The sequence below is a fragment of the Lissotriton helveticus genome, chromosome 5_1 (genome assembly GCF_964261635.1).
Source record: "Lissotriton helveticus chromosome 5_1, aLisHel1.1, whole genome shotgun sequence".
NCBI lineage: Eukaryota > Metazoa > Chordata > Amphibia > Caudata > Salamandridae > Lissotriton > Lissotriton helveticus.
In genome coordinates this window covers 480,332,400-480,352,625 of record NC_136065.1, presented here as the reverse complement: position 1 = coordinate 480,352,625, position 20,226 = coordinate 480,332,400, and the positions used below count along the sequence as shown (strand labels likewise).

General features: G+C 39.8%; 1 protein-coding gene across 1 annotated transcript in view; it reads left to right on the top strand.

Moving 5' to 3' along the window:
* The window catches only part of EFHD2 (EF-hand domain family member D2), a 102,292-nt gene extending 83,660 nt beyond the window's left edge, over window positions 1–18,632 (top strand). The window contains exon 4 of the mRNA XM_078642790.1: window positions 13,338–18,632. Within this exon, the coding sequence (XP_078498916.1) occupies window positions 13,338–13,472 (135 nt within the window). The 3' untranslated portion in view covers window positions 13,473–18,632. The remainder of the gene's footprint in view (window positions 1–13,337) is intronic.
* The last annotated feature ends 1,594 nt before the right edge of the window (window positions 18,633–20,226 follow it).

The following is a 20,226-nucleotide window of genomic DNA, read 5'->3' as shown; positions in this document are numbered from 1 at the left end:
GTCAAACAAGCAAACCACTCCACCAACCAGCATTCTACATCTAGGGACTCACTCACCAGCTGTGAGGAGTTCTCTACACACTTCAGAGACAAAACAAGAAAAATTGAGCTAGAACTTCAACTCGTCCTACCAAATACACATTGTCCAACCCAGCCCACTTTCTCCCCATGTTTACAGTTGGTGAGCTCTCCTGACTCTGGATACAGGGAGTATACTCCCAAAAAATAGTGCGTCTTGGAATACCTTCTCACTACCAGATGATGACGAACTATTCAAAATAACCTCTCTGAAACCTTCAAATCATTTCAATGATCTGCTCCCCGCCAAGTGCTTCAAAGAGCTTAGATCCTTTGTGCTCCCAGTCTGGTCTAAGATTGTCCACGAAACACTCATGCAGGTCTGGATTCCGGACTGCCTCAAAATGGGACAAGTCACCCCATACCAAAGAAGCCTAATGCAGTCTTATGCGGTCCGAACAACTTCCGGCCCATTTCTAATAGCATGACTTTAGCCAAGCTACTTGAGAAACTCCTGGACAAATTCCAATCGGGTTTCAGATCTGGACACCGTACTGAAACTGCCTTAACACACATCGTCGATGACTCCTTGAGAGAACTGGACCAGAACGAACTCTGCCTTCTTATACTTCTCGATCTCTCACCAGCATTTGACACTGTCAAACATAACTTAATTTGTCTCCTCGAAAACAGGATGGGGCGATCTGGCCCAGTTTTAACATGGTTTGCCTCATTCCTACATAACAGAACTCAAAACAACAAAATCAACTATTCTCCATCTAACAGTACACCGGTGTCAATTGGAGTGCCCCAAGGATCTGTACACTTGCCCGCGCTTTTCAACCTACACTTGGAACCCCTCACAGAAATTCTGAACTGCTCAAACTTACAATACCACATATACAGTGACACTCAATTATACCTAAAGTTCTCGTCACCGGAGAACATCCAAACTCTTAACACTGCTCTTCTGAAAACTCAATATTGGCTAACTCACAATCACCTTATGCTAAACACGCTCAAGACGGAATTCCTCCTGATTGCTCCCCAAAATCAATCAGCCCCATTCATGACTGGCTCAAACTACTGACGCCGCTCAACTGCGCTCCTCATGTTGTGGACTCCACTAAATCATTAGGCAGAACTCTGGACAAACACCTGAATATGCTAAACCACATTCGTGCAACCACCAGCGGAGCCAAACACCAACTCAGCACATTAAGGAAACTCAAACCATTCCTGCCGACAGATGACTTGCAGTTAGCAGTCCAATACTTAGTTGTTTCCTGCCTAGACTACGGAAGTACAACCTTGGCGGGTCTACCTGAAGCCCGACTTGCTCCACTTAGGGCTACCCTAAACTCGGCGGCCAGACTCCTCACTGGGTCACGAAAACAAGATCACATCACACCAGATCTAACCCAACCAAATTGGCTCACTCTCAAAGCCAGGATCAGGTTCAAGATAGCCTGCTTGAAACACAAAGCACTTCATTGTAACACTCCAATATACCTGACAAAAAAACTAAAACTATCTGGTCTTATCCAGACCCTAAGAATCTCAAATACACTACTACTGAAACCACATAAATTCAAGAAGAAAACCTATAACTGGGCCTTCTCCAGCCTCGCTCCAAGAATATGGCTGGCCCCCCCACTACCACCCACTAAATCAGGACTAATCCCTCTACTGCCTCATTCAAAAGAGAAGTCAGGGGGTTGTTCGTGAAAAGCTGGCTTCAACTATAGACTTGAAGTTACAAACTAACTTTTATTTCATGTTTGTACAGCCAGGATCTACCTTCCAACCATGCAAAGCTTTGTTTTCTTATATCTAATATGATCACCCTATGTCTGCTTCACTACCTTTATGGTTTGCCTACATGTACAACGATCTGATACCCTGACTGGTCATTTCCGCGCGTTATAGCATTTTTCAAATAAATAATAAAATAAATAACCCCCCCATTTTTGCCTTACTCGTTTTTGCTAGCTGTAGAACTCTGTGAACCTTGCATCTGCTAACCAGTGAGAGCCTCTGGGCCTCCTTTTAACATTAGTAAATCAGTATGCTCCTAATTAGGATATTCAACTTGCTTATAAGTCCTAGTATATGGTTCAAAGTGTTTCCAGGCCATTAATTTAAATGTCACTAGAGGACAGGAGCACTTACAGTGCCATCCACTACAGTGACAATGTAAAACATGGCTTCAGGTCTACAAGTGTAGGTTGACTATAGCAGTGTAAAACTTCAGTTCAACCTGTCAAATTAAAACATATTGATAGGTCAAAACCTCCCCTTTAAATATAAATAGGTCACCCCTATGCAGGCCTTGTAGTCCGATAGAGTGCATGGTATTTAAAAGTAGCTCATTTACAACTTTAGGGGCTGATCACGATATCAGGCGGAAACTTTCTGCCCGACACCTACTCGGTCGGTGGGTTTCGCCTGCCTGATTATGATGAGACTAAACACTGTTTATTCGGTTCCCATTGTTTGCTATGCAAGCTTGTGTTCCGCCCGGCAATACAGGCTCCTATGGGGAAATGGGATGTGTGCGTAAAACCTTGCACCCTGTCGCTGGCACCCCATGGTGTCTGCCACACAGTGCAGGGTTTTACAGAGGAGCCCTTAGGTACCCTCTTGGCCCTCTACCGAAGGGTGCAGGATGAAGGGGGCCCTGCTATGGGCCCCCAAAGTCACTTTCCAACAGCCTTTTCATGTTGGACAGGCTGACGCGGAAAGGCTGTTGGAAATCAACTTAGTAATCCCGAGGTCGGAAATGCTGGCCACAGGGGTGTACGATACGGTAACGACTGATTTGAATACTCAGAGTGCTGGTCGGAACCGATTCTGAATGACCCCGCGGTTTACCTTCTGACCTAGAACATGGTAATTGGTTGGGTGGATTGTATACCAACAGAGTCGGCCGGACGTCCTCCAACAATGGCGTGGAGATTCCGACTGTCGGGAGGAGGCTTTCTGCCCGAGGTCTTAATCGGCCCCTTACTGTTAACATGTCCTTACAGTGACTAGTCTCCAAAGGATATTTTTACGCTGGCACGCTTTCTTGTCCTACGTAGAAAACCAGAGTACAAATTCAAATCCCAATACTGTATCTCAGAAATGAGTCTAACTGGAAAATAATTAAACCACTATTTGTTACAGTTCGAGTCATTAAAAATCCAAATCAGTGGTGATGTCCGCATTTTAATAAATATTAAGGAAAGGCAGCTTTTAGAATAGTACTTTTCCCCCCACCAGAAGATCCTGGATGCGAATTTGCTTTTGCTCTCCAGCTTTTCCCAGTCATTGAAATGAAATGTTTTTATATAGCGCTTGTCCGCCATGGCGTCTTAGCACTTACTGCACTTGATTTTCACAGTGGAAGAATAGGAGTGACTATGGTTTAGAGACAAATAGCCATGTTTTCAATTCCTTTCTGAACAATAGAATATTGGTTTGGTTTCTGAGGTGGGTAGGCAACAAATTCCATAATTTAGGTGCCAAGTAACGAAAGCTTCTGTCACCCCATTTCAAAATTTTGACCCTAGGAACTACAAGTAGTGAGGCGGATAATGATCTGAGGCTTCTCTGTGGAGTGTAGCGCTTGATATGTTGACTAAGTTGGGCAGGTCCCACCCCGTAGAAAGTCTTATGCACAATACAAATAGATTTGAAACTGGATCCTTGCCTGGACAGGTAGCCAGTGCAGATCGCGATTGGCTTGACTTATTGGGCTAAATTTAGGAATCTTAAGTATTATACGGACGGCTGCATTCTGTAAAGTCTGTAATTTACGTATCTCACATTTTTTTGCACCCAGGTAGAGTGAGTTGCAGTAATAGATCTTGGGTAATATCAAGGCAGTTACAACAGTTTTTCTGATGGCAATGGGAATGAACGGTAAAATCTTTTGTAGGATTTTTAAAGTGTGAAAACAGGAGGAAGTAACGCTATTGACCTGATCTGATAGTGGAATTGATAAGCATTTAAATAGGTATGAAATTCCTCCCAGGAGCAAACAATAGGCTGGCTGGAATGGGCAAAGATCACTACTCTGAACCTCGCAGAATATGTAAGGTGGGAGTGTGGGCATCTTTTTTGACACTGCAGTGTCAAATCGTGCTTAACCGTTCTGCTGGGTTTACATATAATACTGGAAGTACACTTGAAAGGACCGGAACAGGCTACCAAGTAAATTCTTGTGTATTCACTGTATGGTTCCTGGAAATTCCTGCTTTTATTCTACCACTACCAGTCTTCTTTCTCTGGGTTTATTGGGGGTACAGTGTGGGCTTCAAACTGGATTTTGGTATTAAATATGGGAGTACACTAGTATTACATTGGGCACTCCCTACACACATTCCCCAGCCCTCAAAGCCCCCTTTTAGTATGGCCCAAGACATTCACCATCTTGAAATTGCCCATTGTGAATAGGGTTGATCCAGGGAACTTTTAACCCATTGGTTAGGGCAAGCCCAGATGTTATTCCTACCCACTAGCTAATCTCAGGCATAAATGTGGCATCTCCAGGCACCCACTTCAGAATACTGCAGGACCTGACCAAGAACAGAAGAGTGTTGGAGCTGTAGTTTGTGACCTGAGAGGATCCCTGAAGGACTGGACATGCTCCCTCTTGTACCCAGGACAAATAAGTGGAGTCCAAGATCATACAGCCGACCACATGCTATAAGAGGCATTTCCTGTAACTGCCCACTTGCCCCTGCTGTTGGCCTCTGCTTGACACCCTGTGATTCTGTAGGTTCCTCCACTGAAGTCCTTTAGATGTGTGTTTTTGTGGTGAATTGAGACTTGACCAGTTAAGTTAGAAAGTAAAACCTTTGACTAGGACAAACCTAGTTGGTTTATTAGACCCATGCTTCATTGTGGTCGGCTTCAAATTGCACCTAGGTTCCAGTCTACTGCGATACGGAGTCTGTCTCAGGGGCACGAGAGGTGACGGAGGCGTCCATCAGAGCAGTTGTGCTCTTTGGAACTCCACCCCACTGACGCCAGTTCAAGTTTAATTTGCTAATAAACTCGTATATGTACTCCATGTTTACGGAACTCCCTCCACATGGACAAGATCAATCAGATCTGTCATTATCTCCTTGTCCACTTATCAAGGTAAGGAGTTTTCGTATGGGACTGGGACTGATAGACGTCCTGAAGAAGACCAATGTGACCTACTGATTGGGGGCACGCCCAGGTCGAAACATGTTGACTCCAGCAGTTTAGGAGGGGTGTTATAGGTTCCTAAATTTCCTTCCTGAACACCACCATCCGTTATTTAATTTTGATCCTGACCTTGGAACCTACGAATAAAGGGATATCAGGTATCCATGAGCCAGTTTTAAACTTACCTTTTTTGACTGCATCTTTTGTCTTACCACTGTACCCAGACTTGGACTGACACTTCTTGGGTTGTTACACTGTTTGTCACGCTTACTCTTTGTGATGTTTTCATGTTATATGTTTCCCCTCCCTATGCTCCGCTCTGTGCGTGGCTACGCCAGGGCGTTGTAGCAGACCCGATGATGAAGCATGTCACACACATTTGTGTGAGTGAGGGCAACTTTTCCAAACATATGATATTGTCACTGTTTGTAAATTCCATTATTTGTGGTTTTGTCCTCTCCACCCCTTTATGTATGTATTATAGTGACTCTAGGGGGTTCGGGGTGGTAGAGTAGTTGTTTGACCCCCTCCCCTCTACTGTGTGAGAAAAAAAAATCCAGTCTACTGCGACCATTGCCAGTTTGTAATTGTTTGTGAAGGAATATTGCCAAGAACAAAGTCGTATGTTACATTTCCCTTATTGAATTTTTGCCATTTTGTTTATTACGTTTTTTTTCTTTATTTTTCTAATTTTGGTTTCGGATTTTTGTTTTTACTTTATTACTGTTTTGGTAGTACATAAATAATTTACACATTGTTCTTAGTTAAGGCTGCCTGCTCTGAGCCATAGCTACAACGTGGTTAAGCACAGTTTGGTTTAGCGGGTTTAATGGTTAACCTTCACAAGGGTTGTGATTATTTCTTCAGGTGAGTAGTCCTCCACCCCAATTCATAATCCAATGTTGGGTAGGTGGAAAAAAGCCATCTTGGACACAAGTTAAAGTGTTAGAAGTAGCAGCACCATATCCTGAATACCCATCAGTCTGGCTTCTGACCAAAACATGGTAGCGACATAGGCTTAGTGAAAGGGTTAGAGCTGTGGTTCTTTACCTGTGGTGTGAGGACCCATGGGTGACCACGAGGCCTAGTCAGGGTGTCCGCGACTGTTTTACAAAATGTATTAATTTTAGTTTATTATTTTAATATTATCTAAGTATAACCCAATTAAGGGGCAAAATGTAAAACGTTTTCTATATTTAATTGTGAATTATACAAAATATCTCAATATTTGAAGATTTGTTTGGTGTACACTTGTTTCTGTATTTTGGTGTATTGTTTTGATTATCAAATCCTAGAAATTGCTGAGGCCATTGATTTCCCCAGTTTCAAATAATAATTCGGTGGGTGTCCCGGATCCAGTAATTATATTTATTGGGGGCCCACAGACCTCAAAAGATTAAAAACCATAGTGGGGTTAGAGTATGTTGTGCAGAGAGCATTGAAAGGAGCTTTTCATAATGTGTATGTCTATCCTCTTGGCAGGCTTTCGTGTATTGTACATAGGCTGATTTTTCTGCATTTTATATTCAGAGCCTCTTATACTGGATATACTGAAATACGGGACATTGTGTCTTTGTTTTGTAAAATCATTCTCATTAACTGTGTCCAGATGGTTTCATTAAAGCATGCAGTCAAATATCAGATCTGGATAATAGTATGGTAAGGTAAAGTATAGGATGATACGGAGTTAAATGTCAGCCTTGCAACATTGTAAGGAGTCGTACATCGGGTGACTCAATGGCGCAGAAACATTTTTTCCCATTCCTAGACTGTCTAAATGAATGCGTTCTGGGACTTGTGCCTCTTTTTTTTTGGGTGTAAGGGAACAAGTTAGAATAACACAACGTGAAAGGGGATTTGTCACAGGAAAGCACAGGAATACAAAAGTAGTGCATTGGGGTCACCTCGTTACCCTAGATGAGTAATACTGGTCCTACTTAAAATGCTTTGGTTATAATTCCACAAAATAAGGCGTCATGTGCTTTTTTACATCCCTCTTTTAAATATCTGGTTAAACAGACTGCGCGGACCTTCACAAGTATTGATTTTTAGGCAACATATCTCAGTAACATTAAACTCGACCTCCACCTGTCCGCTTTATAGTCACGATGCATATAAAAAAACGTGTGTCACGGTAGTAGGTGAAGTAGATAATTTTAAGTTCTAAACCTTCGTCTTGCTATATTTTCATGACTTGCTTTAGGTTTTGCCTCCTCATGTACTTTTGCACTACTTTGATGAAAAACCTGTTTTTTTTTTTCATCTCGAATATTGTTTGATTCTGGGCTGCTTAACAACTATTGTATGGTGAGACTATCTTTCAGGGAAGGACAAGGCTTGGAGAGTCAAAACACTAATTTCCTCAATGGCAGCTTCCATCTGCAAGTTGTCTAATCAATAGATTATTTTGTGCTCTGAAAGAAATCTCGCCTTGGTGGAGATTCCATTTTGTATCAGCATCTGAATTTGATTGGCCAGTACTAGGAGCTCCAATTTCTTCAACACCCTTCTGTCTTCAACCAGCCTTTTCGATTTGTCCAAGAGATTTTGAATACTTTGTTCAATATTTTCCAGGAAGGATGAAGAACAATACAAAGTGAAACCTAATACTGGGGAGCTGTGAGCAGTGACAAACGTTTGTGTTGGTGTTTTAGAACACAACGGCAAATAGGCAGTTGTATTGCAAAAAACAAACACTTGCTAGTAAGGCTAGGTTTGCGTGACAGGCCAAGTGGGATATCTGATGCCCTCGGCCACTGCGGCCATTTGGTATTTGTGTTGCCTTCTGCTTTTAAGTCTACTATCAAGGTGACTGTTGCAATGGCGGTCTGTAGCACCAGTCTTAGACTTTAACAACTTTTTCATAGTGTGGACGTACATTTAGGATCCTTCATTCCTTCAATTTTGTCTTGCCAGCAAGATTAGCAGTATCAACTGCCTCATTTTCTAGGTTAAGATCGAATAAGCTTTACTTTCTGGTGCTCCTTCTGAGTTGGTAAGGTTCCCGGATTCCACTAAGTCTATGGTGTCTCTATGGGGGACTTGGTTGTTCTGCATTTTGGACCACTTTCAGAGAAGAGATGAGGTATTCTGGAGTGGAAGCTGGGACTTGAAAACCACCAAACCCTCATACAGGAAACATCTGTGATATTTTTAGTTGATTCCTTGCGTTTGGGCTTAGATGAGCGGTTAACCCTTTGAGCATTGCAGTGACTAGTTACCCCCTCTGTAAGTGATTGCTTCCTCTCCTCTCCGACCACTGTGCTTTAGGAAAAAGCATCAGCTGGGCTTGCGTGAACTATGATTCACACTATTACAGCACTGCAAATGTGACACTTATTTTGGTGCTTTAGTTCTTGGGGGTTAGGCTTTTGATATTGCTACTGGCACCCTTGAGTCCTAAACCTAGGTGTCTGCTACCAGTAAATTGTAAACACAACATTTTCCAAGATTCCAAACTCTCACCACAAGAATCTGGCACAGAGGTAGTAAGTAACAGAACTTGTGTGGAGCACTAAGAGAATTAAATTCAGGGTGCAGGTAGCTTACTGATTACCATCCCGTCAGTGGTCCCCAATGGTCAGACAAAGAAAAGTGCAGAAAATGAGGAGGAATCCACTGGCCCACCTCTGTAAACCAAAATCACTGGGTTTCCCATAAAGTCAATTTGAATCCTAGATGTAACCAGGCCTGCTAAATCAAGGTAGATTAAATGGCTTGATGTTAAGGGTTAGCTGCCTTGACACTATGCCTGTAAGCAGAGGCAGCACCAGTCCTGAAGAACTGCTGGCAATCGCCACCTTTTACATCTTTGTATACAGTCACTTACTATCTGCAGGGAAGCCTTGTTGTATGAAGGGTCCTGGTGTGAAGTTGTGCCCTAGTCTAGGGTAGCATTGGACAACAGACATTGGGTTTTAAAATGGCGCTATTGTGATCAAATAGTACTAATCTGCTACCTCTCTGCCACATCAGCCTGCTACATGAGACAAACTGTAAGAAAGGGAGAGCAAGGTACACCATGGTCCAGGGCATTTGAGCACATCCCACAATGCAACTTTCTTTTTCTGCTCACGTTTCATTTTGGAGGTTAGCTTTTATTTTATGTGACCTGCAGATAGCAGTAGACCTCACAATGCAAGCGAAGTGATCCATAAAAGCAGGCATATCACATCAGTGTGCTGGAGATGAGAGTTGTCCAACTGGCCCACAAGTGATTCTTGCTGAAAATCTCTTTAACTGCATCCACATGAAGTGAACCATGATAAAGTATTCTCCACAAACTGAGAAACAAAATGAATTATCCTCTCACGTGAAGCACATACAGTCTGCACTGGCTTCTGTCGAAATCTGATCGCAACAATTCATCAGGCAGTCTCCTGAAAATAAAGGTCTGCAAACTTGTGGGTGCTAAACATCATTGTTGCATTGGAGGCTCCCTTTGAAAGATATTCGCCACATAAGAAATGCAAGACTCCACAACCATGTTTCTAGAAGGGCATTGCAAGGAAAAATACTCTTGTAATTAATCGAATAAAAACATTTGTAAAGATGTCTTCTGATCCTGCTACAGCCCGGTGAATATTAGCCTGAAACAATAAACGAGGACTTGCACTCATTGTTTCATTGTTTTTCCACCTATACCTTCAACCACAGTGGAGACGTGTGCACAGAATGTCTGCCAAGATCCTGGACCCCACCTGCAAACTCTAAACTGGACTCTTGGCGTCTGAGTATCTTTATGTGGCTTCCTGAGTGTTTTTGATTCATGCATAACCACCTTGAAGCAAAGCAGCCTTCAAAAGTCTCATGTGTTTTCAGTTGAACAAAGTTCCACTGTCAGGAGAAACATGCGTTCCAAAGAACTTGTCAAGAACAGACCATACTCCCTTACCTTCTTTATTTGCCCAAATCGAGCTTTATTAAATTGATGTGCATTTGTGCACCTCAGAAATGTCTTTCTCGGGCATGTGTTATTATGCCAGTGACCAAATGTTTCCTGGAATTCCAAAACACCTAAATGATTGGGCCACGGGAGGGTGGAGATGTCCTTTAAAACCTAGTGTTTAATTGCCTCAAATTGTAAGCGCTCTGATATCCTTCGGGATCAAGTTCGCGCTATATAAAACTTTATAAATAAATAGTCTGAAAGTTGACACCAGACATTTTTTCTTGACGGCTCTCATCTTAAAGAGGAGGGCAAGGAGCTTCCACCAGTTTTGCATGAAATTGTTTCTCTGTGGGATTTATCCTTCTTTTCAGCCAAAGGGTCCTCCAGAATTTGATGTGAAACTATTTGCTTACCCTCTTATTCCTCCAAACCGTTTTTTCCATTAGTGAGGCCCGTTCATGCCTTCATGTAAAGAGAACATTGGGATTAGGAAAAAGCTTTCGGCATTCATACATCTTTGTCAGTTCTGGGATCACAATGATATGGCCTTCTCTTACCAGTTTATTGCTAAATAGATTGTTACTGAATCGTCCCTTTTCACCAATAGGCCAAGCCTTATTCCACAAGGTGACGGTCGTAGCAACTGCTTTTGAGGAATGCACCAACCCCAGGTATTTGCAGGGCTTCCTGGTTATCCATTGTTAACATTGCTTTCATTTTTGCATACCCTTCAGAAGTCTGCACTTGTAGGTAATGCTTCTTTGTGCTATCTGTGTACCTAGTTTATCTCCTAGTCTCCTGCCGTCAGTGTATGTTTAAAAATATCCCATTCTCCCCGATTGAGGAAGAAATGGTACTTTTAATTATAGTTCTTCATTACATGCTTTGTCTGAATTTGTAAATTTGCCACTCGCCTCTCTGCAAACCAGGAACACTGATTGGTTTGGTTGTCAATCTGAGTAGATCCTTTCTCAACCTTACCTCCAGAAATTGTGTGGCTGCCCTAAATGGTCACCTTGATGGTAGAGTGCAGCCTTTGAGATCTTTAAAGTTTTTTCAGTTTCCAAATATGTTTAAGCGTAAGTATCTGATTGTCAACCCCTGCTTTTTCATTTTAAAATGCATTTGTTGACTGCTTTGTTTGAATTAAACATGCTTGATCATGCCGTATATGCTAAAATAAGAATGTTGCCATTTAGATATATTTTCTTTACTAACTTCTTTAAAACATATATATATATTTGTGTGTTCTGTGTCCTCCTTGCGGAGAGATAGGCTGTTTCTGTATAACTGATGACTTAGAAGTAGGATTAAAAGTAAAACTGCATAATTTACAACCTCAGATTGATAACTGCACCCTCTTTTGACACACTTGAGGTCCAGCAGTATGAGGTTCACTAGCATATTTTGCTTCTTAGAAATTGGTACGTAGATGATTGATTGTCAGGTAAGGAACATGGTTGGGGTGTTTGGTATGACAAGCTAAACACTGCCATCCACATCTCACCCAGATGTTTCTTTTGTGTGTTGGTTGTATTTCAGAATACCCTGTTGTAAATGTATATATTCCAAAATGTTGTAGCCTTTTTATCGAGAAGGTGTATATGTGTGTGTATGATTAGGTTTACTATGAACTCCACATCAGAGTAACTTGGCCTATATCGTCAAGATACATATAAGCGGCAGTAAGTTTAATAAACCTGTTCATATACTTAATGTCACAATATTGTGGTCCTTGCTATTTTGGTCACAATACTTTGGCACATTGTATTTCCCACCCAGTGTTCAGGTAGTATGCCTGTGCAGTCAATTGCCTAGAAAGCATCCTGACCCAGCCCCAAGTGTCTGATAAAGTGATTCATCTACATTGAACCATTTAGCTGCAGAATCTTGGTTCTTCCAAACAACTTTTCTCCTTCACTTACCCATCTGTACTCTTACCTCAGTTTTACAACTTGAAGAGTTTATCATGGTGAATGGTGTGATTTACTGGCCGACCTAAAACCAATTAGTTGATAATAAAAATGTCGACTTGTGAAATCATTTTATAGTCTTGCACTTGCTACTTCACCTGTAATAGTGGCTATTTTCTCCAGATAGTTATGCATTTGCAGGAACACATTTATCTGCTTTTCCTTAACTTCTGTTTGTCCATGCCTCAGATTATTTATTTCCTCACCAACTGCTCAATTTTTTGGTGTAAAGGCCAAAGACGAGGCTTCCATTTAGTAATGAGAGGGTATGCCAATTCAAAACTGTTAAAATGACTGAAAATAATAGTCCGCCAGATATACATATTTTGAAGAAAAAGTTGTCGTAAGGTTTACTTATGTGTTGTTGAATTGCCATTTCCTACACCACTTCCATTTTGCTTGCCTCCATCCTGTGCCCCCCAACAACCATGTCAAATAATTGGCAGCTTGGAAGCCTGTTATAAAGCAAACATGCCACTTCATTTTGCAGATGAACAGCACTGCTATGATCCCATTGTACAAACGTTGCTTCTTCTATTGAAATGTTTCATAGCTGTTCCTACCTCAGAAAATCACACATTCTAGAAGTGGGACATATCCTGGATAGAATGTCTCTGTGGAATCTTGGAGGGACAACCCTACAAGTCCAATGCACAGAGACCATAGTTCGACTGTGTTAATGTCACTCCACTGGCTCCTGACCAGTCTGACACAGTACTAGCAGATCTGATTCCATAGGTCCGTACCCTACTCTGCTGACGTGGTGCTATACAACATTTGTGGATGCAGAACCTTATGCTTGCACGTCTCCTCCACCTAAAAGTTGTTTCCTCTACTTCTTCACCTCAAAATAGACTTTCTGAGATTCAGGTCAGCACTGAAAATGCATTTGCTTCAACCAGCTGTAAGGCAGAATTACAGGTGATTATCCTCTAAAGCTTTGAACTTCCACCAGATCATTAGGTCTCTGGGCATTTGAGGATCCCATCTACAGACCTACTGATACAGTTCTAATTCCTTTCCCACCCGGGGTAGAGAAACAACTATGGCAGTCTTGGCTGTATATTCAACCCATAAACACCTAAATCAAATAAAGGATGGAATATTGACTTGATATTCAGGATTTGGAGGCAGGGGGGTGGAAACTTAATGTAGGCGACTAGCAAACTCAAAAAAACATTACATTACAATTGCCTTGCACTTAAATCCAGGTAATTATGTTGCAACCTTCTTGGTCCATTACTAGCTTACTTTCGATTTGTATATTTTTTTTAGGTGCATGCTATCAACGAATCCAGCCGTTTTGAAGAAGAGATTAAAGCAGAACAAGAGGAAAAGAAAAAGCAAGCAGAAGATAAAAAACAGAGGAAAGCGGCATTTAAGGAGCTCCAGTCTGCTTTTAAGCCATGATTTTACTCCTTTCACAATAATAGATGAAAGTAAACCTATAATAATTCATAATTGCAAACTGTTAAATGGACCAATTCTGACACATTGTACTCCTTACCCACCGCTGCAGAACAGTACATTTCGCATAATATATATTTATAATATGCAGACCAAGTATTGACTATCTAGAAAGTTTTCTTTGACTTCCTCGCAAAAGCCATCCGCTAAAATAGAAGTTGTTCCTCTGTTTGTGGTGGTTAAAGGGATGCTGTGAGAGGTTATGGATGTATTTTCCTTTGTATGTATATGTCATATATTTTTGTCATGCATGTGCAAACCTAAAAAGGGAGTAAATAGAATGGTCAAATTGGTATATATTTGACTTGAGATTTTCGGTGCTTTTCCAAATACTTAAGCAGTGTTGCAGCATTGGAACAAATTTTACAAATCTTTGATATGCACCAACTTAAGTATCCTTTTTATATATTATCAGGAGAAAATATATTTTAAGCCATCGTATCCAACCTTGTAACTTTGTCCTCCATGTCTCCTCTGCCTCTCTATTTTGTGAAGACAAGATTGAGGGATTAGTAATACACTAGCATCCTTCTGAGTCTGGTCCACATTTGTCTATGTGCAATGTAATGGTGACTGTAGAAGCATTGCCAAAAAGAAATTGAATTGAAGGAGAAGACGGAGGTGCTGACAGCATTTCTCGATCATCTGCTCTTCATCTTCATAAACATGAAAACATTTCTACCAATGTGTTAAATCCCAAAACATGCATGTGGGAGGCAACCTTTGTTTTAAATCGATATTTAGATTAACATGTTAACACTGTAAAAAGCACTTAACTAAAAACACCCCTTTTAATTACTGTCTAAAAAACAAATGAAACGACACAAACCCATTATTTTTAATACAGGTAAATGACACTGTCCTTTAGTGTGTTGAGGATTTCCACTCTTCGTGTTTTAGAGTATTTCCAGTTAGGGCTATTATTTTTTCCACTTTATGAAAAAGGATCCCTTATCACAGGTGTATTATTTAGAAGTCTATATTTTACTAAACCTTTTTTGAAGCTGATCTAGTTCACTGTTTTTTAGTGCATTACATTTTTTTCACTTTTTTCTTGAAGTAGACACCATCATATCTCCCAGAAACTCTCTCCCTAGTGGTCTTTTATTTTTAGTTTCTTTCTAAGTTGCCGCTAAATTATCTTAAAAGGATGATCACATAGTTGGTATGGTATCTTCCACACTCTTCGAACATTAAGCATTGATATAGAACAGTAGATTTTACATAGGTATATTGAGAAGGCAGGGGGAGTATGCCAGATTGTTAAACTGGGCCTTACTGAAAAGAGGAAATAACTTTCTATATTCAGGACAGCCTGTTCAAAAGGGCTAGCAGTTATTACTTTGCACCAGGGCTTATTGGTACTCTCAGGCACTCTATGTAGCCCTCCCAAGAAACAGTGCTATCTGCGCTGTTCCCTCTTCTAATTGCCTTTTTTGTAACTGGAAATATTTCCTGCATATAATTTATTTTGGAGATCTTTTCGAAACATTAAATTGTTACCTGAGAAAATATGCTGCGGAATACTGCACCTAGAGAAAGCTATTTTAATGCTAATGAATTCAAAGGATAAACCAAAGTTGGAGAGTTATGGTTGCAAGTAGGTGGCTTCTGCTGAAAGGTGTTATACCAATGGTGTAAAATGGGTTCTGCAAATGGGTTTTCAACCAAACAAATGTTATATGTTAAAAATGTGTACTTTCAAGTTTTCTGTTCACTTAAGAAAAACATCCAGGCCGAATAGCATATTGCTGTTTTGATTCCTGGACATCTGGCACAAATTGCAGCTTTTTAGATCCTTGGATTTGTGTTTCTAAAATAATACATATACAGTGGTACGTGGCTCACAGATGTGTTAAAATATTTTTATGAAGATGTACTTTATATATTGGAAATGAAATCGCTTAAATGTATGATATGTAGACATCTAAAAGTAATCTCTTAAAATGAACTGCAATGATTCTCTTGTTTTATAGTGAGGCATAAATAGTATATTCTGAAAACGGCAAACCGTTGTATACTCTTGCCGTTTTCCTTATGATTGCAGTCATTGCATGCAAATATAGTATGAATGGCTTGGTTTATCTTCACATTATATATATATATATATATATATATATATATATATATATATATATATATATATATATAGTTAATGAATGCCAGCAGCTATTGAAACAGATCAAATTTGTATCACAACAGAGTAGGTATCCAAAACCTGCAAGATGCCAAACGCAAAGATTTACGTTAGATGAAATATTTTTTTGCAAGTTATTTTAAAATGTTGTAGTCTGAGATGGAAATAAAGTAATAACCCTATAATAAAACCATATTTCTAATTAAAAAAAGATGGCACTCGCAGAATTCTGTGAATGGTGCATATTGCCTGACTGTAATTAAGTGACATTGGACCTACAGTATTTTCATTTCCTATATTAAGAACCTTTGTACCACTGCTTGAAACACCTAATCTCAAAATAGATATTCTAATTTGTGCCTAGAATGCAGTTGTAATCACTTTTATCGAGAATGTTGATAGCCATCCCTATATTCCCAGAGGTTGTGTTGATTTTTGATCTCCTTCCCTTATGTTTCTGGTTTACTACAATGTAATGCATAATCTATTGTAAATCATAATTTATTGTAAATTGCCTTTTGAAAAATGTGCACATGTTAAGGCTAAACACATTACTTATATTTTTTACATAAGCAAAAGAACAACGTACATAATGTTCATATTTTATAAATAAAAATAATCCTTTACTGAATATGTTGACAAAGGACTAGTGCTACAAAGAAACGTGCATATCAGTGGTTTAACTATTATATGTGCTATGAATTTAGTGATGGAGCCATATTGCATAGTTTTATTTTTATGGTACTTCAAAATGCTGCTAACTAGAAGTGGCCAATAATTGGTCAGATATGACTGGATCGACCATTGTCTTAGGTACAGTATCTGTCATGAATGCTCCCCAAGTATTCTCTTGTCCAAAGATTAATCTAGGGATGAAACTCTGGTACTTGTTTTAGCATCCAATAAACTCTTGCTGTAATGGAAATATATTTAGAAGGACCAAAGTAAATGCATCACCTTTTATCGTGATCTGTGGACTAGCCTAAATCTAGTGGAACAAAAGGCAAATAATATATACAAACTCTGTTGTCTAGGCTGCTTCTTTATAAGTATAGTAGAAAATTAAAACATTGGTGCTTGTAGGGGGCTGCTGAAGAATTGCTTTTCAAAACACGGTTTCACATATATTATTATAAACACGTTTATTGTGTTTGTCTTTGTAAATTATAATTGTATGTCTTGTTTGTTAAAGTAAAGCTAATGCTCATTATCTTTCATGAGGCACTCTACTTAAATTGGCATTGACTGAGTGTATACAGTAGCTATAAGATTTAGCAGGAAATTCTGACTTCTGAAGGTTTTGCATTTAAGCGCCTAATACAGTGACTCATCGGAAAAAGCCTAAAACAGTGACTCATCGGAAAAAAGGGCAACACTGTAAAATCTTCTATATTTGGTCATTGTTGTACAGTCACAATTGGCTAAATAAGTTGAGCACTTTTTATTCTGTTGATGCTTTTATGGTGCAAGCCACAAGTTATATTTTGACTAGCTCATTTGACATCTTTGTAAAATGTATAGTTACTTCGATGTTCATGGATGATCCCTACTATTGTAGATATTAATTACTAACCGATGAATCGCTTAAATTTAATGATATGACTATTGAGTTTCCGGTGATAGTGTGTAAGTCAGGTCGAAACATGTCCTAAAATAAAACATACTGCCTAATGTAGGTGCATCGGTCACCACTGAATCTCCATACCCAGTGTGTCAGGATAGGGAGGATAGCACCAAACTCTTCCTCCAAATGACTCAACTCTTGAATATATTGTGCCCATAAAAAGGGTCTCTTTAAAGTGAAGGCCAGTGCAAATATCTTGCATTTGCAAATCTGGTGCAGCCTCTTGAACGTGATCAGAGTTTAAGCCTGTCCTCATTTTGCTAATTTCAGGTACTCCATCTCCAGCAGCAAGACTGATTAAAACAATGCTGCAGGATCCATCTTTGGCTCCTCTAACTCTTTACATTGATTTTAAATTTCAGTGAATTCATACATCCTATTGTAAAAGGCACCCCTATTTTTTCAGCTGACCCAGTTCCAGTGCTCTTCCGCCTTCTGCCAAAATTCACAGTAAAAACTCTGATTGTGGCCAAATTCAGCCAAATTAAAGTTTCAGTTGGAGGCCTACAAAAGAGTTGTAAGGTCTTTTTTGACTTTGTCACAGAAGCCAGATCTTTACCCATTTGATCAGGGGGCTAAAATATAGTTTTGTGTTGGTTAAAGATTTATGACAATTGACGTGGAGTACCTCACTGCCTCTTAATAGTATAAAGGAAGATATAATGATAGCTTTGGTTGCTTTTATGCCAAATTCTTTGTGACGACACGCCATACAAGTAATACTAGAAAACAAGAGATTTCTAAGTTACCTGCTGCGATCTTGTATCTACTATCTTGTTCAGAAGATGTGACTAATTAAATGCAAACTTGCATATCTACGCAGTTTTTTGGTGGCATGCAGTACTTGGTGCTTAAGCTTTTCAGTTTACAGCCTATTGTTTAAGCTATTGGGGAGCATCAGTTGTTAAAGCAGCAGTCCATCTATACCAATATGGCAGCTTGACCATGGAATAAGAGCAGTTGACCTAAGAGCCCATGTAGAGTGAATGGATAATTATAAAATTATAAATCATTGGGTGCTCGTGTCACATTCCTCAGTGACTCACTTACTGAAAGGTCCCAACATGAGTCTAAACTGAAACTGATTGCAAAATCTGTGCTGCTTTTCATGCAAATCCAACTCGGAAATGATTTAAGATTGTGTTTTTCTGTCTTTTTAAAACTTAAATCTCATTTGGTGATGGACCAGTGGTGAGCTTATATCCACGTTTAGTTATACATTTCTTGTTCATGTCATTGCTTTGAAACAAGCATGTGAATGCATGGGGAAAATTGCTTCTTTTAAAACATATATATTTCAGCAGAATGTTTGGTTTTTCTAATAAAAGCAACTTTATATATTCTTATGTGTGTTCCTTATTTTGCATTATTGCATGTTTCGCAGTGACTACAGAACTATTCTTGCATATTTTCCTATTCAGTCTCTCTGGTTTGTGGTAGCAAAACAATAATTATGTAGATTAGAAGCTGCTTGATTTGTTTTTGAAAAGCGGAATATTGCAGTAGTAGGTACATGATTTGGAACTCCCAAAGCGTTCTGGAGATGCTCTAATGGCAGTTATGTGAGAAGTGGAAATGTGACTGGTTTCACTGACGGTGTCTCCACTGTATTTTTAGAACTGCACAACGTTTGCAATTTTTGTTCTTTTGGCGTTTGTGGAAAATAATTCTATCTTCACGGATATCATTCTTGTCGGGCATTGCTTTACTGGACGGCAGAAAAATAGGAGATGATATGAAAGGTGCCCCCCACCCCCAAATGAATCCGCTTCCCACTGCATAAATTTCAAGTAGCCCATATCAATTGTAACTCCTCCGATCAGTGATATTCATTTTATGCCTAATAGAACTTTGCATTTCCAGCAAGCATTTTTAATTGTTTTTATTTGAAACACGCTGCTGGCTAAAGGTATGGTACATTGTTTTACATCACTACATACACCCCTTTTACACCACCCTTTGCTCCTTAAATGCACACAGCCCTGTACTCTTGCAGTCATCTCCACGGTGATTAATTTCTCCCAGCTCTCTTACAAGGGCCATCACCCACCCTCCCAAGGATTATCACTGGTTGGTGCACCACTGCCCTTTGCTGCAGATCATACTGTGTGAATGTGCTGCACATGGCTTTATGCCGGTATATTTATTAGCCTGTGTGCATGAGTTTCTGTATGTTGGTTGGAATTTTTGGAAATGGGGCTCTGTAGGTGTTTTGATACCTGTGTATTTGTACCCATATGTTCTATTTGCTTTGTCATTTTTTGCTTTTGTGGGGAATGGTGGTGACTGCATTTTACTTAATAATTCAACATCAACACCAGTTAGCATAGGATACCGCTTTTTGCCTTTTTTTGCTTTCATGCAGTGTTTATTTTGCGTTTCTTTGTTTTTCTTTGCTATGATAAGATTGATGCAAGTGATGGTTCGTCTGTGGGCTTTGAAGCACGGACACTCACAAGTTCCGAATCCTCAGGACTCGAAACATTTTACAAAAGTTGCCAAACCTCCCTGTTTTATGGATTGAATTATTTTCTTGGCTTAACAGTAATGCCATCGATCCACGAGACAGTAACAGTATTTTTATTCATCCAGTTTGATAATGCAGCAGCCTGACAGTGATTGGAAGTGACTCATTGAAATGCCCTCGAATATAGGGTAAGCATCTCTGGCGACGGCCAGATGCTTTCATTTTAAAAAACAAGGCAATTTGGGGTTGATAACCTTACTTTATCACATTTTGTAATATAATAATAATTTCAGCTAGGTACTGGATTGTCCTAGTACAACCAGGATTCTCGGAGACCCCTATTGCTAGTGTTACTAGATGACTTCGCGTCACCTGGACACACATATTCAAGTGCTGCCCTGTCTTTGCTAAAGTGAGTAGAGTTGTTTCAACTGAGCTGGCACTGCACTATAGCTTTCAAAATGCATTT